Raw genomic sequence first — 23910 nt, 5'->3', positions numbered from 1 at the left:
TGCAGGGCGTCGGTGGAAATTCAGCTAATATGGATCGAAGACGAGGACAGCCTATTCATTGGGAGAAAAAGAAGAGTTATGCACAGTGCCTAGGACTTAGTGTAGGGACTTTGAATGTTAGGACGAAGACAGGAAAAGCTTAGGAGTTGCTTGACATGATGATTTGGACAAAGGTTAATATATTGTGCATCCAAGAAAGCAGGTGGAAAGGTAGTAGGGCTAGAGGTTTAGGAACAGTGTTTGAATTATTTGACCATAGATTAGATGGGAAGAGAAATGGAGTAGGGGTTATTTTAAATGGAGATCTGGCAAAGAATTTCTTGGAGGTGAAAAGAGTATCAAAACGAGTGATGGAGGCTGAAATTTGAAATTGAGGGTGTTATGTATAATGTGATTAGCGGCTATGCCCCACATGGAGGATGTGACCTAGAGTTGAAAGAAAAATTTGGGAAGGAACTAGATGAAGTAGTTCTGAGCATCCCAGACAGAGAGAGAATTGTAATATGTGCAGATTGTAGTGGATAAGATGGATATGTCGATGAAGGAAACAAGGGTGATGAAGTGATCGGTAAGTACGACATCCAGGAAAGGAACTTTGAGAGGCAGATGGTGGTGGACTTTGCAAAAAGGATGGAAATGGCAGTTGTGAACACTGTTTATCCCAGAAGAGGCAGGAACATAGAGTGACCTACAAGAGCGGAGGTAGAAGCACCCAGGTGGATTATATTTTGTGTAGACGATGAAATCTGAAGGTTTCTGACCGTAAGGTAGTGATAGGGGAGAATGTAGCTCGACAGTATAGAATGGTGATGCGTAGGATGACTGTGGTGCTGGGTAGGAAGATTAAGAAGACAACTGTGGAGCAGAGAACCATGTGGAGGAAGCTGTTAAGGAAGAATGTTGTGCGGCCTTTCAGAAAGAGGTGAAACAGGCTCTCGATGGACAGGAGAAGATCCTGGAAAACAGGACTACTACAGCCAAGGTGATCAGAGAGACAGGCAGGAGAGTACTTGGTCTGTTTTCTGGGTGGAATGAGGAGAAGGAGACTTGGTGGTGGAACCACAAAATGCAGAGGTCATGCAAGGAAAGAGATTGGCGAAGAAGTGTGACACTGAAAGGATTGCAAAGAGGTGAAAGGAATACATTGAGATGCGACGTAGGGCAAAGGTAGAGGTGGCGAAGGCTAAACCAGAGGCATATGATGTCATATACACCAGGTTGGACTTAAAAGAAGGAGAAAAGGATCTCTCCAGGTTGGCCAGGCAGAGGGATGGAGATGGGAAGGGTGTCCAGCCGGTCAGGGTGATTAAGGACAGAGAATTAAGTGTGTTGACTGGTGCCAGTAGTGTGCTAAATAGATGGAAAGAATACTTGATAAATGAGAGAGAAGGAAGAGTAGAAGAGGCAAGCATGAAGGACCAGGAAGTGTCAATAATTAGTAAGGAGGAAGTTAGAAAAGCACTAAAGAGAATGAAAAATTGAAAGGCAGTTGGTCCTGATGACATAACCTGTGGAGGTCTGGAAGCATTTTGGAGAGGTGCCTTTGGTGTTTTTGACCAACCTAGTGTGTTAGTTTCCTTCTTTAAGAACAAAGGCGAAATGCACAGCTGTGGGAACTACACAGGAATAGTTGATGCGCCACACAATGAAGTTATGGGAAAGAGTCGTTGAGGGTAGTTTCAGGACAGAAGTAGGTTTCTGCATGCAACAGTATGGTTTCCTGCCTAGAATGAGTACCACAGGTGCATTATTTGCCTTGAGGATGCTGGTGGAATAATACAGAGAAAGTTTTACATTGTGTCTTTGTGGATTGAGAGAAATCCTATGACAGAATACCAAGAGAGGATTTGTGGTACGGCATGCGTCAGTCTGGTGTGGCAGAGAAATATGTTAGAAGAGTACAGGACATGTATGAGCAGAACAATGTTGAGGTGTGCCGTAGATGGTACAGAAGGATTTAAGATGGAGGTGGGACTGCATCAGGGATCAGCTCTGATCCCCTTCCCGTTTGCTGTGGTAATGGATAGGCTGACACATGAGGTCAGACTGCAATCCCCTTGGACCATGATGTTCGCAGACGACCTTGCAGTGAAAGCAGGGAGGAGGTCGAGGAACAATTAGAAAAATGGAGGCATGCACTGGAAAACAGAGGAATGAAGATTACCTGAATTAAAAAATAATATGTGCATGAATGAGAGGTGGAGGGAGAAGAGTGAGGCTACAGGGAGATGAGAAAGCGAGGGTGGACGACTTCAAATACTTAGGGTCAACAATCCAGAGCAACGGTGAGTGTGGTAAGGAAGTGAAGAAACGGGTCCAAGCAGGTTGGAACAGCTGGCAGAAGGTGTCTGGTGTGTTATGTGACAGAAGAGTCTCTGTTAGGATGAAGGGCAACGTTTATAAAACAGTAGTGAAGCCGGCCATGTTGTACGAGATGATGGCACTGAAGAGACAACAGGAAGCAGATCTGGAGGTGTCACAAATGAAGATGTTGACGTTCTCTCAGCTATCTTTGGCCAAGAGCCAGGGAATAGCCTGAACTGATTGCCAGCCAATCGGAGCAAAAGTATACATCCCCTTAAATGTTTTACTCTTGTGAAATTACAGCCATTTGCTAAAATCATTTCAGCCCCCCCCCCCATTCATGTGCACAGAGCACACATATTGACATTTTAATTTTGGCAGAATTACTGAAACTGAAAAACTCAAATATCTTCAGTCATAAGAATTATCTCTGGGGTAATGATGCCCCATTTTTACACCTGGATTTGGGGATCCTCTCCCATTGAGTGCAACCGAAATGTTTTTTTTTAACCTTGCCCTGATCTGTGCCTTGCCACAATTGTCTTTGAATACACAAGGCAGTTCCTTTGAACTCATGGATCTCATTTGCTCTGACATGCACTGTAAGGTCTTAGAAAGACATGTGTGTGGCTTTACTAATCAAGTCTAATTAATAAATGAAACACAACTGGATTCCAATTAAAGTGTAGAACAATCTCGAGGATGATCAGAAGAAATGGACAGGAACAGAGTTAAAAATGAGCGTCACAGCAATGGATCTGAATACTTGTGGTTGTGGTGTGATATTTCAGTTTTTCTATTTTAACCTGCAAAGTTTTCAACTCTTATTTTGTTTTCTATCAAATGGTTTGCTGTGTACCCTAATAAAAAAAAAAAGCTGAACAATTTTAGCACATGGCTGCAATATATGAGACAAAAAGTGAAAAAAATGAAGACTGGTTTGAATATTTCCATAGACACTGTAGGTTTCCTCCCCTTTTGCAGTATTTCTGGATACAGATATACTGTATGTCTATCCATCCATTTTCGATACCACCCTTCTATCAATATTCACTCTCTCACCTCTGGACATGCCCAAACCAAAGTATGCTCTCTCGAACCTTGTCTCCAAAACATCTAACTTTTGCTGTCGCTCTAATGAGCTCATTTCTAAACCTATCCAACCTGCTTACTCCTACAGAGAACCTCAACATCTTCATTTCTGTCACAATGAGCTCTGCTTCCTGTGACCTTTTTAGTGCCACCGCCTCTAATCCGTACATCATGGATGGCCTCACCACTGTTGTATAAACATTGCCCTTTATCCGAGCAGAGACTCTTTTGTCACATAACACACCAGACACCTTCCGCCAGCTGTTCCAAACTGCTTGGACCCATTTCTTCACTTTCTTACCACACTCACCATTGCTCTGGATTGTTGAACCCAAGTGTTTAAAGTCATCCTTCCTCGTGATCTCTTCTCTTCTCAGAGTTGATCCCTGATGCAGTGGTACAACCACCTTAAATTCTTATGCTAGTCTCATACCTGTCCTGTACTATTCTGACATTTTTCCGCCATACCAGAGTTTCACATGCAATACCACAGTTCCTCTCTTTTGGTATTCTGTCATTGGCTTTCTCTCGATCGAGTTCTTTCTGACATTCTCTGTACTTTACCACTAGCATCTTCAAGCGAAATAATGCATCTTTGGTACTCTTTCTAGGCATGAGACCATACTGTTCCTCGCAGATACTTCTGTCCCGAGTCGAGCCCCCCTATTCTCTTTCCCATAACTTCATTGTGTGGCTCATTAACTTCATTCCTCTATAATTCCCACACCACATCGCCTTTGTTCTTAAAAATGGGAACAAGCAGATTTTTCCTCCATTCTTCAGGCATCTTCTCGCCCGCTAGTGTTCTGTTTAATGAGTTGGTCAAAAACTTCACAGCCACCTCTCCAAATTGCTTAGATATATCCACAGGTAGGTCATCAGGTCCAACTGCCTTTTCATTTTTCATCCTCTTTAGTGCCTTTCTAACTTCCCTCTGACTAATCATTGCCACTTTCTTGTCCTTCACACTTCTTTCCTCTTCTACTCTTCCTTCTCTCTAATTTTCTTCATTCATCAACTTCTCAAAGTATTCTTTCCATCCATTTAGCACACCAGTGGCACCAGTCAACACATTTCCACCTCTATCCTGAATCACCCTTACCTGCTGCACATCCTTCCCATCTCTATCCCTCAGTATGGCTAATCTGTAGTGATCCTTTTCTCTTTCGCATCCAACCTGGTGTACATATCGTCATATGCCTCTTGTTTAGCCTTTGCCACCTCTGCCTTTGCCCTATGTCGCATCTCAGTGTATTTCTTTTGCCTCTCTGCAATTCTTCGCTAACCTCTTTTCTTGTATGACTTTGTGTATTTTCAGGTTCCACAACCAAGTGTCCACACCAAGCAGTCTCCTGTCTGTCTCTTTGATCATCTTGGCTGGAGTTGTTCAGTCTTTCGGGAGCTACTCCTTTCCATCGATAGCCTATTTCACCTCTTTCCGGAAGACTGCACAACATTCTTCCTTTCTCACTTTCCACCACCTGGTTCTATGCTCTACCTTTGTCTTTTTAATGTTCTTATCCACCAACAGAGTCATCCTACACACCACCATCCTATGCTGTCGACCTACATTCTCCCCTACCACTACCTTACAGTCAGTAACCTTCAGATTACATCATCTGCACAAAATATAATCCACCTGGGTGCTTCTACCGCCGCTCTTGTAGGTCACCCTATGTTCCTTTCTCTTCTGGAAAAAAGTGTTAAATACTGCCATTTCCATCCTTTTTGCAAAGTCCACCACCATCTGTCCGTCAACGTTCATTTCCTGGATGCCTTACTTACCGATCACTTCTTCATCACCCCTGTTTCCTTCGCCAACATGTCCATTGAAATCTGCACCAATCACAACTCTCGCTGACTGGGATGCACAGTACTACTTCGTCTCGTTCCTTCCAGAATTTCTTTCATAAGCATAATAATAATAATACATAACACCCTCAATTTCAAATTTCAGCCTCATCACTTGATCTGATACTCTTCACCTCCAAGACATTATTACCCAGCTCTTCCTTTCAAATAACCCCTACTCCATTTCTCTTCCCATCTACTCCATGGTAAAACTCTTGTAGGTCACCTGTTGTTGCTGCATTTTCTGGAAAAAGTGTTTACTCCTCCCATTTCCACCCTTTTTGCAAAGTCCACCACAATCTGTCTCTCAAAGTTCCTTTCCAGAATGCTGTACTTACCCATCACTTTTTCATCACCCCTCTTTCCTTCACAAACATGTCTATTACAATCTGCACTAATCACAAATCTTTCTCTGTCTGGGATGCTCAGAACTAATCCATCTACAGTGAAGAAAAAAAGTATTCTATATTGAAAAGTTCTCCCACTTGGAAATCATGGAGGGGTCTGAAATTTTTATTATAGGTGCATGTCCACAGTGAGAAAAGAAAAATCCAGAAATACCAATGTATGATTTTTTTTTTAATGATTTATTTGTATGATACACCTGCAAATAAGTATGTGAACACCTGAGAAAACCAATATTTGGTACAGTCGCCTTTGTTTGCAATTACAGAGGTCAAACGTTTCCTGTCGTTGTTCACCAGGTTTGCACACACTGCAGTAGGCATTTTGGCCCACTCCGCCACACAAATCTTCTCTAGATCAAATCGGTTTTTGGGGTGTTGCAGAGAAACACGGAGTTTCAGCTCCCTCCAAAGATTTTCTATTGGTTTTAGGTCAGGAAACTGGCTAGGCCACGCCAGAACCTAGATATGCTTCTTACGGTGCCACTCCTTGGTATTCCTGACTGTGTGCTTCGTGTCATTGTCATGTTGAAAGATCCAGCCATGACCCATCTTCAATGCTCTGACTGAGGGAAAGAGGTTGTTCCCCAAAATCTCACAATACATGGCCGTGGTCATCTTCTCCTTAATACAGTGCAGTCGTCATGTCCCATGTGCAGAAAAGCACCCCCAAAGCATGATGCTACCACCCCCATGCTTCACAGTAGGGATGGTGTTTTTGGGATGGAACTCATCATTCGTCTAACTCCAAACACGGTCAATGGAATTATGACCAAAAAGTTCAATTTTGGTCTCATCTGACCACAAAACATTCTCCCATGACTCCTCTGTATCATCCAAATGGTCATTGGCAAACTTAAGACAGCCCTTGACATGTGTGTTTTAAGCAGGGGAACCGTCCGTGCCATTTATGATTTCAAACATTGACTTCTTAGTGTATTACCAACAGTCACCTTGGACATGGTGGTCCCAGCTCTTTTCAGGTCGTTGACCAAGTCCTGTCCTGGGCTGATTCATCACCTTTCATAAGATCATTGGGACTCCACGAGGTGATATCTTGCATGGGGCTCCACTTTGATTGAGATTGACCGTCATGTTTAGCTGCTTCTATTTTCTAATGATTGCTCCAACAGTGGACCTTTTTTCACCAAGCTGCATGACAATTTCTCCGTAGCCCTTTCCAGCCATGTGGAGTTGTACAATTTTGTCTCTGGTGTCTTTGGACAGCTCTTTGGTCTTGGCCATGTTACAAGTTTGAGTCTAATTCTATTGGGTGGACAGGTGTCTTTAAGCTTCTCACGACCTCACATGGGTGCATCTGATTCATGTTAATACATGAAGTGAAGGTGGATTTTTAAAGGTGGACTAACAGGTCTCTGAGGGTGAGAATTCTAGCTGATAGACAGGTGTTCAAATACTTATTTGCAGCTGTATCACACTAATAAATCATTAAAAAATAATGCATTGTGATTTCTGGATTTCTGTTTTTAGATTGTCTTTCACAGAGGACATCCACCTATGATTAAAAATTCAGACCCCTCCATGATTTCTAAGTGGGAGAACCTGCAATATAGCAGGGTGTTCAAATACTTATTTTCTTCACTGTAGTTCGTTCCACAATTTCTCTTTCAACTCTAGGTCACATCCTACCTGTGGGGTGTAGCCACAAATCACATTATACTTCACACCCTCAATTTCAAGTTTCAGCCTCATCTACTCTATAGAAGTATATATGTGCCACTAGGATTTGAATTAAAAATGCCACAGAAAATTTCATGTTGAATTTTTGTATACATATTTTGAACTACATTTTAAAATTCACATTATTTCAAAGTAATCACATTACAATGTGACGTCACGTGACTCAGAAAGCATAACTGGATTGGCTGGTTATTGGGTTTTGACATTCTTTGCTAATGTCTATGACCTGAAGTAACTACCTTTTTTAACACAAAAATGCTTGCAATATCTGAACGTTATTTATGATATGACAATTTTAATTTTTGGTTCAGCTTTCAACAAAAATCATGGAAGTTTAAACATTGGGCTCTTCACGGGCCACATAAAATCATGTGCCAAGCTGTATGTGGACCCCCAGGCCTTGAGCTTGACACCTGTGCCTTAGACTACATGCCAATCAATCACGGGGCACACATATACAAACACACATACTCAGCGTGAAACCTAAGTATAATTTAAACTCTGCAATTAGTCTAATGTCTGTTTTTGAGAGATGAATAACCCCATGGGAGAACATGAAAATGTCACAAAGGAAGCTCATAGCCTGGATAACAACCACAACCTCTGAACTGTGACATGGTCTTCATATCCAGTAGTCCACCATGCTGCCCCCGATTTACTGTTAATCATCTAAAGTTAAACTCTTGTCTTGTCTCAATTAGCTTCCGAGGTAAAAGCCAAAAGTTTTCAGTCTCCAGCACAACTAAAGGCCTCACTGTTAGACAACTTTTGGGGGTAGTGTATGTTTTCTGACATCCCTTCACTATGTGTCCTGTACAGCTGCCTTGCAGAGCATCTTCCCATCAACTGACCTGGGAGCATTTATGATGCTCTTAAAGAGAGAGAAGGAGCAGCAGCTCTCTGAACTTATTATGACTGTCACAGGGATTCGACTCTTCAACAAAGCCAGCAAGAATGAACAGATGATCAACTTTTCTGAACTAAGTATGATGCAGTATACTTTTTTTTTGTTGAATTTGGTGTTGTCTTATAATATTGAAGATTAAAATTTAAATTAGCAAAAGGTTTTATGTCATATCCATCTTGTCACAAATCCACATTCATCTTTTTATAAGGGATGGGAGGCGTACTTTCTGTTATTCACTGACAAACTCACCTATTTGCAGATTTTGTGCTCTAAATATAACAGTTGATCATTACACAAGATGGTGCCAAATTCCCAACTATAAAATATATTGAACATAGCTGTAATTATTCTTATTCACCCATGTAATTTCATTTACAGGGCAGAATTGATTGCACCTGGATTGTTCTAGCACTTGGCAATGTATCAGACGTTTCCAGTTTATGTGTGCCCTTAGGGAGCATGAGCGCATTTTGATGTGGCAAAAAGTAACCAAATATATTTACTCACATGCTTTAATGCTGATATGAATTTAAATGACATCCTATTCATAATCAATCGGGTTTTATATTACCCACCCCACCTTCTGTAGTTATAAAATCTTGAACTTTTCTCGGAAGGTTTCCGGGAGATTTTTCCCAATCACACCCTTGCAGGTCTCACTGCCATTGCCCACATGGGCATTGAAGTTCCCCAGCTTCTTGCTTGGAGTGAGCAGGTTGGATAGGATTAGAAATGAGGTAATTCGAGGGACAGCCAAAGTTGGATGTTTCTGAGACAAGGTTAGAGACAGCAGACTTTGATGGTTTGCACATGTCCAGAGGCGAGAGAGTGAGTATATTGGTAGAAGGGTGGTGAGGATGGACCTGCGAGGCAAAAGAGCGAGAGGAAGACCAAAGAAAATGTTGATGGATGTTGTGACGGAGGACACGAGGACAGTGGGTGTTAGAGAGGAGGATGCACAAGATAGGCTTAGATGGAAAAAGATGACACGCTGTGGTGACCCCTAATGGGACAAGCCGAAAGAAAAAAGAATCAATAAATTGCAAACCAGCCATCTTTGAAACCCAGATCGCAGGTCTTATGAGAGAAGCCTCTTCCCTAAACATAGTGTTCCCTCATTATTCACGGGGCTTTTGCTCCTTAACCCCACCCCCTTCAATCAATCAATGAATTGTTGGATATTATTTTTAGAGCAATACAAAAGTCTGTTAATCATCTGACTCCAAATTGTGACCTTACCCGACCACCACTCATCCAACAATTTGCGCGCTCGTTCTGCCAAGAAAGGACCAGGAAGCTGGCGTTTTCACACGCGAGTGGATGTATTCCTTCAACAAACACCTGGGTCTCAGGTCCCTCTCAATACAACCCTGTATGTCTCTGTTCCTCCAGCCAACGTACTCCACATCCGAGTTGCCCAGGACAATTTAAAAGTACAATCTACTAATTCACTATTGGTTATGTGTCTCCTGCAGTTATCCTTAGCGTTCTCTCATTGGTCTTTATTGGTCCGCAGGATGGTGGGCCGACTCCTCCCGCCTGCGGTTGTTGACGTTTTGTTGCTCCCGTCTCCCTCTAGGTCAAGCGTCGCGTCGCCCCACACCTGCTGATTGTGGTCACCACCAACCGTCGAGAACATTCCGTTCTAGCACGCTATCTGCTGTAATCACTTTCTTGCCACATTCTCACACTGCAACTTTTCATCCACAGACTTTCACAAATTAAGCAGTATTGCAAATACATCGCCTTGTTGATTAACTTTTATACATTTAATTTCCATTACAATCAAGCAATCAACCAACCAATCAATCAATCAATCAATCAATCATCAATCAATCAATCAAAAGCCTTACAACATAAAATAGAACATCTTGGGTCAATGAGGTCAATTAACAAAAAATACATATAACAAGGCACAGTTACTTTAAAAATAAACAGACAGACAGATGCTTGAAGTTTATTTTGTGTATCTTATTCCACATGACCAGGCCTTGGTGATATTATTAAAACCAAGGAAAGCAAACAAGAAATGCGGTTGCATAATTTTTGATAACAGTTCTGCATGGTTTTGTGGTTTTACGTTCAAGGAGTTGAGTTCATGGGAAAAAGCTGTGTTTGAGTTCGCTTGCCGTGTTTTGTGGGACCTGTAATGCTTGCCAGAGGACAGCAAGTTAAACAAGTGGTGACCAGGATGAGAAGGGTTGTTTTCTGTGAAGCACTCAATATTTCTTTTGTAGGCTGTCTTGGCTTTCTTTAAGTCGGCTCTAGTGGCACTGTACTGTGCCTTGTCCCTTGACCTGAAGGCGGCGTTGTGGTGACTCAGCTTTAGTCTCTCAGGCCATCCAGGGTTTTTGGTTGGAGAAAACACGGATCCGTATATTTACAGTCACACTGTCTAGTTTTTGATGTAAGAAAGAACAGTATCTGTGTGTTCCTGGAGGTTCTGGTGTTCAAATAATTTCCAAACAGTGCATGAAAAACAGTCCTGCAGTTGAGATAGTGCATTCTTCGGCCATGATGTCCCACATCCCTCTTCCTCAATCACCCTCAGTACCGGATCCCCTCAAGGTTGTGTACTGACCCCTTTCCCATTCTCTCTGTACACATGACTGCATACCAGCCCATCCCAGCAACCGCGTCATCAAGTTTACTGATGATACCATCGTGATTGGGAGAACTGAGTCTGCCAACAGAGATGAAATTTAAGATCTGTCAGAGCGCTGTTCAGCAAACAACCTAATGCTAAACACCACAAAAGAAGGAAATCATCCTGGACTTCCAGAAGTGTGGCACGGACCCAGTCCCACAGTTCGTCAATGAGGAGTGTACGGCTTCACAGAAAACAACTCAAAAAATGTGGGAGTGATTACAACACATCACAAACTACAACAGTAAGAACAAGATGTGTGCCGGAAACACAGATGCCTCACTTGCAGAGGAACTAAACCGTTTCTTTGCCCGTTTTGAGATGGACAGATCAAACTGAGGTTTATCACAACCACCTCCCATCAGCAGCACACTGACGGTTGAAGAACATGAAGTGAGAGGTGTGCTCGGGACTGTAAATACCAGGAAGGCTGCTGTCCCAGAAGGAGTACCAGGGAAGGTACAGAAGGCCTGTGCTGATAAGCTGACGGGTGTTTTCACAAAAATCTTCAACAGATCCCTGCAACAATCAACCATTCCCTCCTGCCTGAAATCTGCAACAATCATCCCCATCCCAAAGAAACCAGCGATTGACAGTCTAAATGATTACAGGCCTGTTGCACTCACAGCTGTGATCATGAAGTGCTTTGAGAGTCTGGTTGCACGCCACATGAGGGGCTCACTTCCTCCCTCCTCCTTCCATTTCAATGCCAGAAAGTGTATAAGTGACTTGTGTATACACTTGTGATTTTATTGGTTGGTGCGCTGTAAGATTTTTCAAATGTAAGATGTACCTTGGGTTAATGGAGGTTGGGAATCACTGCACTACACTAATTTAAAAAAAATTGTGAATGTGTAGATGTAAATCATCTTCAATTGTTTTGAAACTTTTTTCATCACTCTCTGCAGTGCCTGTGGTTCTATCTGAAGCGCTTTCTGACACCAATGAAGCCATAGAGAATGAGCTGAGTGTCTCCCAGAGTTTGGTGTGGAAATACACAGCACTGATAGAAAACTGCAACAGCACTTGGCCTGAAGACTATGATGTGCCTCTGGTTCAGCTCACACACGCACTCTACAATGTCAGGCAGCACGAATATTTTCTCCAAATATTACTGGTGAGAAAAAGTTTTGAGCAAAAACATTTACTTTCACCAATTGTTATGGTTGGAGTTCACAAAGTCTATTCATCTTCCAATTTCTGATCCATTAATCTTCACGAGGGCCGTGGGAGTCCTGGAGCCTCTCCCAGCGACAGCTGGCAGGAGGAACTCGCAATCACACCAAAAGGCAATTTAGGGTCTCCCAGTGATGCATGTTTTTGGGAAGGGGGGAGGAAACCGGAGTGCCTGGAGAAAACCCGCACAGGCACGGGGAGAACATGCAAACTCCATTTGAACCTCAGTCCCAAAGAACTGTCAGGCAAACACTCCATCAGGTCATACCACCATGCCGCCAGTTCACAAAGCATGTGTAGAAAAAAAAGAAAATGATCATCGTTATGTTCTTAATATTAAGTACATGATTAATATAATTTCCTATGGTCATGACTCATTTCTTTGCCATAGCTTGAACTCTGGTCTTTTATCAAAACAGTTTTGTTACTCTCAACGGGTGTGTGTGTGTGTGTGGGGGGGGGGGTGATTGCAGTGACTCGTGGAGAAAGCAAGACACAGACGGTAAATAGGGAGCCAGCTTGCACATGCGCAGCGACTGATGTAATAAGAAGCCAGGATTAGTCACCTGCGTGATTGATGTATTGGCCACATCCGAATGAAGCAATGAGATGGATAATAGGCGGTCTAATTTTTTTTTTTTGGAACGTGGTCACACAATTGACAAAAACTGCCTCAGCGATCGATGCACCGGGCACCCCTGTCTTAACCTATATGCCTCTTTTCCTTGTGTGCTTAGAAAAATAACATTCTGAAATTATGCCTTTCACTTACACTGCCAGGCTGATTCACGTTTATGTGCAAAAAGAGTTGAAATCCTCCAGAAGGACATCATCTCACAGGTATACCTACTAAAAACATCTTTGCAGCCGAGGACAGCTGTACCCACCTCAAAGGTTTTTGTAAGTAATTTGATTTCGAGGAGAATACTGCCACATTTTAATACATAAAAAACATTGTTCCTTGTATTAAATATAATTAATTTGGAGTGACCTATTCTGTGTTCTTATGCTTATTTTAAATTCATAACTGTTTCAGCCATTGTTCAAGGCCCTGTCAAAACTGTGGTCAGAACTTCAGGATGAGGCAGAGCTGCTGAATATCTTCAACAACATTGCATTCAGATTGCAGTTCTTTCTTACCTCTCAGGCCAAGATTTTTCCCAAAGTTCCTTTGGAAAAACTTTTGGAAGGAATAGAAGTAAAAACAGACAAAGAAAGAATGGATGAGCGCTCATGTATGGCTGGGATCACACAGATTCATGCAGCGGGAAGTTAATTTGCCAGATTATCAGGTGTAAAATGAACCACTTCTTTATATAGGTGAACGCATTGATCCAACACAGATGAAGCAGCATGAGTGGCTCCAGCCTGGAACAATTGCAAGTATTACTGAGCTGCCATTGCAGTATAATGGATTCTGTGGATACACACTCATCAACAAAGATGGACTTATTCTTCCAGGTAATGTCAGTTAATTTACACGGTCAGTTAAATATCTGATAAATGTGTGCTAAGTTAGAGCTACGCAGCATTTGCCATGTATCATGTTCAAGGTCCACGAGCCAGAGGCGATTCAGCCTGCCACATCATATTATGTGCCCTGGGGAAGGTCTCATATTCTTGCTAAAATCTGGATCGAAATTTAAAATGGTCTTGTGTAATAAATTCTTTTGTTTTCGGCTTGTCCCGTTTGGGGTCGCCACATGTCATCTTTTTCCATCTTAGTCCATCTCCTCTGCATCTTCCTCTCGAACCCCAAATGCCCTCATGTCTTCCTTCACCACATCCATCAACCTTCTCTTTCGTCTTCGTCTCACTCTTTTGCCTGGTTTGGTCTTATGTAACAAATAACATTGCAATATTGCAGGCATTTGTTTTGTTACCGGCAGCACAGTGGCTCAGCTACGAGGTGATTAAACATTTGATCTGGTTTCACAGTCATGACGGCTGAGAAAAAAACGTAACTGGCCTGTGACGAGAATTTGATTCACTCCCCTGATTTAAATTTGTGTAGAGCCAGTCAAACTGTTCATAAATCATCATAACTCACCCAATAACATGCAGGAATATTCAGAATGTGATTTACCTTACTCTTTTAATTAATTCAAGACTGCTACATTGCTGAAGACAAATAAGAGGAGGAAAGACAAACAAAAGAAGAAGAGGAATGCACAGAGGCTACAACAGAGTACAGGGATTTTAAACGTTGGTACTATGACAGGAAAAGCTAAGGAGTTGGTTGACATGATGATTAGGAGAAAGGTTAATATATTCTGCATCCAAAGAGCAGGTCTAAAGGTAGTAAGGCTAGAAGTTTAGGGGCAGGGTTTAAATTATTTTCCCACGGACTAGATGGGAAGATAAATGGAGTTGGGCAGGGGAGAGAAAGCAAAAGAGAGACTGTAAATAGGAGGCCACCTTGCTAGAACGCGCCTGCGTGCGTGCGATCTACGTATCTGCCACACATGACTCAAGCGACGAGATGGATGAGAGCTGGCTCAGAAAGTCTTGGATAGTTCCCAACAATTTTAAGAATTTTATTTGTGTTTTTGCAAACTTAGAATGAAAATGTCAAACAAACAAACAAAAAAATACATTGCAAACCAAACCAAGCCAACGATGAACTATAAATGTGAAATCTCTCACATTCTACTTTGGCTTCAGACCAGGCCTTCCTAACTCCATCCATCCATCTTCTACCGCTTTTCTGGGTCGGGTCTCAGAAGCTTTAGCAGGGATTCCCAGACTTCCTGTAGGAATAATTGTGAATATAATTATCATAGATCTGCTTCCAATAAAGAAATGCTTTGCTCTACATAAATGGCAGCCACTTAGCAGGAGATAGCACAAGAACAAGAACATTTACTCATCAGAACTGTTAGAACCAGGAGCCCCTGTTGTCTGTTAAAGAAATTATGTACTCAGCAATCTTCCACACACATGCACACACACAAACATGAACAAAGAAGTACACTTTATTTCCAACTATGATTTGCTCCTTTTTGTAACATCCATGTAAATAAGGGGCATTTTATAATTTGAGGTGATGAGAGGATAACCAGAGAGTGCAGTGGTGAATTGTACGAGACAGTTGCTCTCCTCTCTCCTTGCGAGCTGTCAAACTTGAACTGGTGTATTTGCTTCCTCTTTTGTCCTGTTTAATTAATGTCTAATTCGTAAACCTGACATTTACTTGGTCCTTCGAGCCGGATCTCAAGATTCCTGAGGTTTCCAGGGCCTGAGTCGATGTCCAGACTCAGACCATGGCCACGGCACTTGAGTCCCTTTCCGGGACTGGGCCTCGGCTTTGCGTCTAGAGGCTGAGGGTTGACGAGAACTCAAGACAAGGAAGTAAAGACATCTCTGGTGAGTTGGAAACTCAGACACTCATGAGGAATGAGTGAATTTGCGCGTCTGAGCGACTGCTGCAGAACCAAACCTTGAGAATTCTAGTTCCTATGGAGTAGACAAATTAGTCTATAAAACAGAGAAAAGGCGAAGGTGTGTCCTGTACGTACATGAGCTCTGTAAAATGTGTGCATGTTTAAAAGTGTGAGTGTAGGTTTGCTACCTAATTTGAACAGGAAATTGAGTGACAACTGTTTGAGGAGGCAGAGGCAAGAATTCTCCGCCACTTGTGGTAAAAGCTTGAGAATTACCTCAAACAGTAATTGTCACCCTCTTCAGGGGGAAGTCAATATTATCACCCTAGGTGAACTACTCACTCAAACAGGTGAAAAACAAACAAAAATTAATGTGTAAGGACTGAATATTTGTAGAAAGCAAACATCCATCTAAAATAAGACATTTAAATTTGTGGATAACACAATTTGGCTTTGCTGGCCAGCTCAACACACTCAAAAAAATATATAGTTAACCTGCAGGATAAAATGAGAAACAATACAAAAATGATAAAAAAAAGGGACTCAAGATGTGAAAGTGGCCATAAAAGTTATCACATCTCATAAAGTTGATGTAACAGAGAAAGCCTGACCACTTAAATGGTGTGAAAGTACAACAAATTTGGATGACAGCAATGAAGGGAGATTAGCATAACATCAGGGGAGATTGGAATCCAAAAGGTAAAAATGAAGTGCTTTCTCACAGCAGCAGGAAAATTAATCATCGAGTTCAAGGGTTAATACAGGGCACTTCTGCTAAATTTAGACAAAATGCAAATTTTATTGCCATTGGAAGAGCAAAACAAAACAACGATAAACCATTTGAAGAATATAGAATCAGAATAACTGCATGTTTTAAAGCAAGCAGCGACATTCCTGAAGATTACAGTCCACGGAGTGTGGATCAAGAGCAATTAAAAATGCTCTCCATGCGAATTCAAATAATCCTACAAAACAGTGGATTGAGAAACATTGGGTTGACAAACCAACTAGTAGCCAGAAACAATACATTAACCAAGCACTACATGCAGAAAGAGTGCCAGAAAATAAGAAAAAGAAAATCGACACCTTTCTGACAGATGAAGGAGAAATTGAAGTCCCCCAGCAGAATGATGGAGTCCCCAGAGGTAGCGCCAGCGCTTTGAACAGCTGTGTGGTGCATCGGCACAATTAACAGTCAGGACCCTTCCCCCTACCTGAAGGCAGAGGCAAGCTCCCCTCTCATCCGCCAGGGTAAACCCCAATGTACAGGCCCCAAGCCGGAGGACGATAACCCACACCTGTTCGGTGTCTCTCACCGTGGGCAACTCCAGACTGAAACAGAGTCAAACCCCTCTCAAGAGGAGTGGTATCAGAGCCCAAGCGGTGCGTAGAGGCGAGGTTTGTTGATCTTATCTCTTCTCAGTTGTCCTTGCAAGCCATCATATTTTTCGCTGTGAAGAGTCTCGTAGTGGCGTTGAATATTATATTCCTTCAATACCAAAACTTGTTGCAAACACCAAGCACAAAGGTTTTCGGTGCATTTCTATAAATAAATAGGACGTGGTCCATTTTAGACCCCACTGGTTTATAGGGACGGCCGGTCTTGGTAGATTTTCAGTGGTCTGAGATTTCTTCCATTTCAATAAGATTGCTTGCACAGGGCTCCTTGAGATGTTTAAAGCTTGGATTTTTTTTTTTTAACTTTAAACTTCTCCACAACAGTATCTCGGACTTGACTGGTGTGTTCCTTGGTCTTCATGATGCTCTCTGCACTTTAAACAGAACCCTGAGACTATCCCACAGCAGGTGGATTTATTCGGAGACTTGATTCCACATAGGTGGATTCTATTTATAATCATCAGTCAACATTGGATCATTCACCAATCCACCTCATCCTCAACTACTGGAGTGAGTTTGTGGACTGAAAGTAAAAGGGACGAATAATATTGCACGCCCCAATTTTCAGTTGTGTATTATAAAATAGCCAATAAATTTCATTCCACTTCACAATTGTATCCCACTTGTTGATTCTTGACAAAAAAAAAAAAAGAAATTTTATATATTTGTTTGAACCCTGAAATGTAGCGCAATAATGAGAAGTTCAAGGGGGCCGAATACACAGGTACAAGTTATTGTACCTGAGGACTTATGGAAGCAATTTGGAGAGGTGGCTGTGGAATATTTGACCAAGTTATTAAACAAAATACTACCGAGTGAGAATGCCTGAAGAATGGAGGAAAACTGTGCTGGTTCCCATTTATAAGAACAAAGGGGATGTGCAGAGCTGTGGGAATTATGGAGAAATAAAGTTGATGAGCCACACAATGAAGTTATGGGAAAAAGTAGTAGAGGCTACACTCAGGATAGAAGTAAGTATCTGCAAGGCACAATATGGTTTCTTGCCTAGAAAAAGTACCACAGATGCATTATTTGCCTTGAGGATGCTGGTGGAATAATACAGAGAAAGTCAGAAGGCTTTACATTGTGTCTTTGTGGATTGAGAGAAATCCTATGACAGAATACCAAGAGAGGATTTATGGTACTGCATGCGTCAGTCTGGTGTGGCAGAGAAATAAGTTAGAAGAGTACAGGACATGAAGCAGAACATTGGTGAGCTGTGCAGTAGGGGTGACAGAAGAATTTAAGGTGGAGATGAGACTGCATCAGGGATCAGCTCTGAACCCCTTCCTGTTTGCTGTGGTAATGGATAGGGTGACAAATGTGGTTAGACTGGAACCCCCTTGGACCATGATGTTCGCAAATGTTGTTGTCATATGCAGTGAAAGCAGGGATCAGGTGGAGGAACAATTAGAAAGATGAAGGCATGCACTGGTAAGGAGAGGAATGAAGATCAGCCGAAGTAAAACAGAATATATGTGCGTGAATGAAAAGGGTTGTGGGGAAAAGTTGAGGCTCCAGGGAGAAGAAATAGCGAGGGGGGACAACTTCAAATACTTGGGATCAACAATTCTGAGTGATGGTGAATGTGATAAGGAACCGAAGAAATGGGTCCAAATATGTTGGAACAGCTGGCGGAAGCTGTCTGGTGTGTTATGTGACAGAAGAGTCTCTGATAGGATGAAGGGCAAAGTTTATAAAAGAGTGGTGAGGCTGGCCATGATGTACGGATTAGAGACTGTGGCATTGAAGAGACAACAGGAAGCAGAGCTGGAGGTGGCAAAAATGAAGACGTTGAGGTTCTTGGTAAGAGTGAGAAGGTTGGATAGGATTAGAAATAACACATTAGAGCAGGGGTGTCAAACCCAAATTCACAGTGGGTCAAAATTTTAAAATGAACAAAGCCGTGGGCCAAAGTGGAACAAATTAACCTTTTAATATGTAACCAAACAAATGTGTAATACTTTTTATACCAGCAGGCCAGCTCTAATATTAATTTGAAATTGTTAGTATTTGGCCTGCGGGCCAGAGTTTGACACCAATAGATTATAGGGACAGCCAAAGATGGATGTTTTGGAGACAAGGTTTGAGAGAGTAGGCTTCGATGGTTTGGACATGTCCAGAGGCGAGAGAGTGAGTATATTGGTAGAAGGGTGCTGAGAATGGAGCTGCCAGGTAAAAGAGCAACAGGAAAACCAAAAAGAGGGTTTATGGATATTGTGTGGGAAGACACGAGGGAAGTTGATGTTAGAGAGGAAGATGCAGGAGATAGGCTTAAATGGATAAAGATGACACGCTGTGGCGACAACAAACGGGAGAAGCCGAAACACAAAGAAGAAAGTGAACCGCCTTGTAGCGATGGAACATTGTATATCCCAGTTTATCTTAACATAAAAAAACACCTTCACATGTAACATGTCCCTGTTTAGGAAATCCTTGCATTGGCATCCTGAAGCATAAGGAGAAACTGTATGCCTTCAACTCCAAAGAAGCTGGTTTGAAATTTGCCCACAGTCCTGATTATTTCATTGCACTGGTGGCAGAAAAAGCCAAGAGTTCACCTGAACTGGTTCAACTTCTTAAACTCCATCAAACTCCATTTCACGTAAGATGATAATTGTAGGTTTCTCTGGTGAGCTATCTCAGACCAATACCTCTTGCCAATTCACCACCACCATCATCACTCAGTGTCCTCTCATAGCACACATTTACTAATGATGTTGTTTTACAGGCACAAGAAGGAAAGACACTTCTTGTGAGTAAATCTGAGATCTGCACTCAGACAGATGTTCACCCAGTGATGACAAACATTGTCAAGTCATATAAATGGAATCAGTGGGAATTGCGAAGGTCAGCTATAAAACTGGTCAGTCACAGGATTCCTTTATTTATATTTTATACTGATTATCCAGTTCATGGTCATGTGAAAAGTGCATTTTGATCTAATATGATGCATCAGGTGCAATACCTTTCTGGAAGCATTAGTTGGTTTTAAAAACAAGGTGTAAAAAGTGAGTGTCAAACAAGGGCTGTCCCCTTTCTCTTAGATTTATGTCTCTGATGGTATTTTCCATCTATCTATTCCATCAACTATTCCATGATATTGTTGTAAATACAGAATAAGAAGAGGGGAATACAAGCTTTTAGTGGCTGTGTGAAATCAATCAGACATTCAAACCTATTATGGTGCTGAGGGAAACAACTGTAGTGTATCCACATGCAACCACAGAGAGAACATGCAAACACCACACTGAAAGATCTGAACCGAACTGCCAGATATGCTAACCCTTAGTTACATGAATACACATACTGTAATTATATGTAACACAAGTATTTTACATTTCACTTTTCATGTACATGTATATTATTTACCAAGCAGTATTTTCTTCAGCAAAGGCATTGAATGTTTAATCGATACAATTTTTTTTTTTTTTCATGTTCTGAATGTCCTGTTCTGGTTTGTGATAAGATGACTTTAATCACAGCTGACATTAGGTGAAAGGCACACTTGCACTCTAAATTGGTCACTTGTCAATCACAGGGTATATACAGTGGATGTAAAAAGTTTACATACCCCTGTTCAAATTTTTTTTGGAAAGGGTTTGTATGTTGGCAGTACAGAGGCCCTGTAGCTCAGTGGTTAGAGCACTGGTTTGGTAAACCAGGGGTTGTGGGTTCGTATCCCACTGGGGCCTCCACTCCCTGAGAAGGGTTGCGTCAGGAAGGGCATCCGGCGTAAAAAAAAAAAAAAAAAAATTGTGCCAAACATATATGTGCGTTCATCTGAGATGACACGCTGTGGCGACCCTGGAAAGGACAAACCGAAAGAAACTTACTTTTTGTATGTTGGCAGTACGCACTTGAGATCCTCCAACTAACAGCAATAGTTAATATAACTGCATCAGGTTTAATATCTGAGAGGTTTAAGTAGATTGACAATATGATTTGTCTTGGAATCATCCACTCATATCCAGTTGGGAAACTTCTAAAGTTGTTGTATTGATGCCCGCATTTAATGTTGTATTTTAATATTGCTCATAGTTTAAAGGAATAGTTGTGCCCAGAATGCTGCAGATAGTATTTAATGACTGGTTAAAAATTTTAGGCTGATCTTCGGACAACATTGATACACTCAACTCAAACCTATCTAAGCCACATGAGACGGGAAAATGCTACTCAAACTTGGCTCCCCAAAGGGGTTGCTTGTCAAACTAAGAGAGTTGGTGAGACAGGCGTGCCCAAACCTCAGGTGTTCCTGGCCGGCTTGAGGGGATGCAGAAGCGGAAATGTGGAGAAAGTAAACCTGACCAGATCTATTAACGAATAATTTCCATTTTACTGTATTAAAAAAATGCTTAGTGTATTTTTTGTCTGTCTGGCTTTGTGTGTTTGTGATCATTTGTGGTGTTTTTTTGTTGGAATAATTGTAAATGTAATTATCATACATTTGCTGCAATGAAAACAAAACTGTTTCTGCATGCAGTGAAGAAGGCTCTGCTCCACTCCAGAAAGCGTAGCAGGTGCTCAACAGAAGATAACATAAGTACATGTAATCAACAGAACTGTTAGAACCAGGAGTGCCTGTTTCTAAGAAATTATTTCAAACTTGTCCACACATGTACTCCGCAATCTTCTACACATTCACTCACAAAAACAAACAGATACACTGTGTTCCAACTATGTTTTGCTCCCCCGCCTACTTTTTGGAGCACCCATGTAAATAAGGGGCGTAGATACCAAATAGAGGAGCTGAGGAGAGGATGGAGTTAAGTAGAGAATTGTTTGAGGCAGTTCCTCTCCTCGCGAGCTATCAAACTTGAACTGAGTGTCGTTGCTTTTTTTTGTCTCCTGTTTTGTAAATGTCCAACCGGTAAATCTGACATTTACATTGGTCCTTTGACCTGGATCCCAAGATAGGTTAGGTTTCTGGGGGCTGATTCGACGTCCAGGCATTGTCAAAGTAGAGTACATATTACATGACCTATTGGATACACTTTGCAAAGCACTGGATTTCCCTTTTAAAGTAACTGTTTTGGGGAAGCAGAGGCAAGAATTCACTGCCACCTGTTGTAGAAGCTTGAGAATGACCTCAAACAAAGTAATTGTCACCCTGTTCAGATGGAAGTCAACCACTGACTACAACATGGGAAAAACGAACAGCAAAATCGTTGATACAGAGGATCTGAAAAATAAATTAATGTGGACGAAGTTTGTAGAAAAGCAATGTCCTTCTAAAATAAAACATCTAAATTTGTGGAAAATAAAATATGGCTTTGCTGGCCAGCTCAACACACACACGCACGCACACACACACGCACGCACACACACACACACACACAAATAGTTTACCTTCAGAATATAATAAGAACCACACACAAATTTATGTTCCAAAATAAATTAACAAAGATGTGGAGTTTTGGATGTTAATGGCTCAAAAGATAAGAGGGGAAAGTTAAAAGTACTGAAAAGCAGGAACAGGCAAGAAAGAGACAATAAGAGAGTAAGCAATGATGTTTCATAGAAAGGAAGATGATGAGACAGGACCAGTAAGAGTAAGGCAGGAAGGGAGACGGGGAGTTACACAAACACACAGACACCACCACGCCAGTAAAAACACCCAACTGCTCTGGGCTAGTGCTGTATCCGCCCTTGCCCCCTTCAACTCCTCCACACTATGAAGGAACAAATAAGACTAGGTCGGGGGGGAGGAGAAATGGAGTGGTAAAACCATGGGGAAAGATTTTCTCCCCCATGCCAAAAGTACAACAGTTGGATGAAAGCATTGAAGATACATACCCCATGATCGAAGCGGTTAATCTTAATTTTCATGACAATCAACGACCTACCATTTTGGTACACAGAACCTGAACTCAAGATGATGTGAAAAGGGCCATAGAAAATACCACATACCATAAAGTTGATGTTGTGGAATTTGTCCAGGCAATGGAAGACCTGAGGTTTTACCACTTAAGTGGTGTGGAAATTGTAGGGATTTGCGAGTTTGGACCCTACGCATGTTCATGGATCGAGGAAGAGATGACCAATGATTAGATGAGTAAATTGATTTATTACAAAGGAATGTGCAATACAGACATCCGAGTCTTATCTAGGTATCTGCCGCACATGAGACGTGTGTCTTCTGGCAGGATAGCCAAAGAAGACAAAAGCTGCCAGGTAACACTTAAGGTTTTTATATGTATGGGTCCATGGTAAAAGTGGCTGCCTCCCCCAAGTCTGATCCCAGGGCGGGATGGTAACATTCAGAAAATACCACATATCATAAAGTTGATGTCGTGGAATTTGTCCAGGGAATTGAAGACCTGAGGTTTTACCACTTAAGTGGTGTGGAAATTGTAGGGATTTGCAAGTTTGGACCATACTCATGTTCATGGATCGAGAAAGAGATGACCAATGATTAGATGAGTAAATTGATTTATTACAAAGGAATGTGCAATACAGACATCCGAGCCTTATCCAGGTATCTGCCGCACACGAGACGTGCGTCTTCTAGCAGGATAGCCAAAGAAGAAGACAAAAGCTGCCAGGTAACACTTGAGGTTTTTATATGTGTGGGTCCATGGTAAAAGTGGCTGCCTCCCCCAAGTCTGATCTCGGGCCGGGATGGTAACATTCCGCTCCTTATCGTGTCGTTCGTCTCCACGGCAAGGCCTGGGCGAGGAGGATGCCACCTTCCGGTTTTCTGCGTACAAAGATCAAGGACAGCCATTGCGCTCCACAACACATCCTTGTCTGATTAGCAAATGGACAACACCTTATCTGTTGATTAAATGTATGTCATATTTAAGCAAATAATGAAAAGATCAAGGAAGCCACCACGCTCCACAAAACGTCCTTGTCGGATTATCAAATGGACAACACCTTATCTGTTGATTAAATGTATGTCATATTTAAGCAAATAATGAAAGTACAATAAAAGTAAAAATAGTCTTCATTCCCTCTGTTGATCTATGAAATAGATCACAAAAACAAACACGAAAATCACAAAAGTAACACTTCAAGAAGTATGGAAAACAAAACCCTCTCGAG

The 23910-nt window shown here is 41.8% G+C and overlaps 1 protein-coding gene across 11 annotated transcripts in view; it reads left to right on the top strand.

The window, feature by feature from the left end:
* cfap206 (cilia and flagella associated protein 206) overlaps positions 1-23910 on the top strand; it is a 76932-nt gene that overhangs the window by 19793 nt on the left and 33229 nt on the right. For 9 of the 11 annotated variants that reach the window (XM_061813233.1, XM_061813239.1, XM_061813232.1 and 6 more), the window contains 7 exons: positions 8172-8336; positions 11815-12023; positions 12863-12982; positions 13119-13317; positions 13403-13543; positions 19293-19468; positions 19595-19729. In XM_061813233.1, coding sequence (XP_061669217.1) covers positions 8172-8336; positions 11815-12023; positions 12863-12982; positions 13119-13317; positions 13403-13543; positions 19293-19468; positions 19595-19729 — 1145 coding nt within the window. Of the gene's footprint in view, positions 1-8171; positions 8337-11814; positions 12024-12862; positions 12983-13118; positions 13318-13402; positions 13544-19292; positions 19469-19594; positions 19730-20968; positions 21227-23910 lie in introns of those variants that run through there. The other 2 variants (XM_061813238.1, XM_061813235.1) reach the window with 1 other exon arrangement.

The sequence above is a fragment of the Syngnathoides biaculeatus genome, chromosome 23, assembly GCF_019802595.1.
Source record: "Syngnathoides biaculeatus isolate LvHL_M chromosome 23, ASM1980259v1, whole genome shotgun sequence".
Classification (NCBI taxonomy): Eukaryota; Metazoa; Chordata; class Actinopteri; order Syngnathiformes; family Syngnathidae; genus Syngnathoides; species Syngnathoides biaculeatus.
This window is presented reverse-complemented; position numbering and strand designations above follow the sequence as displayed.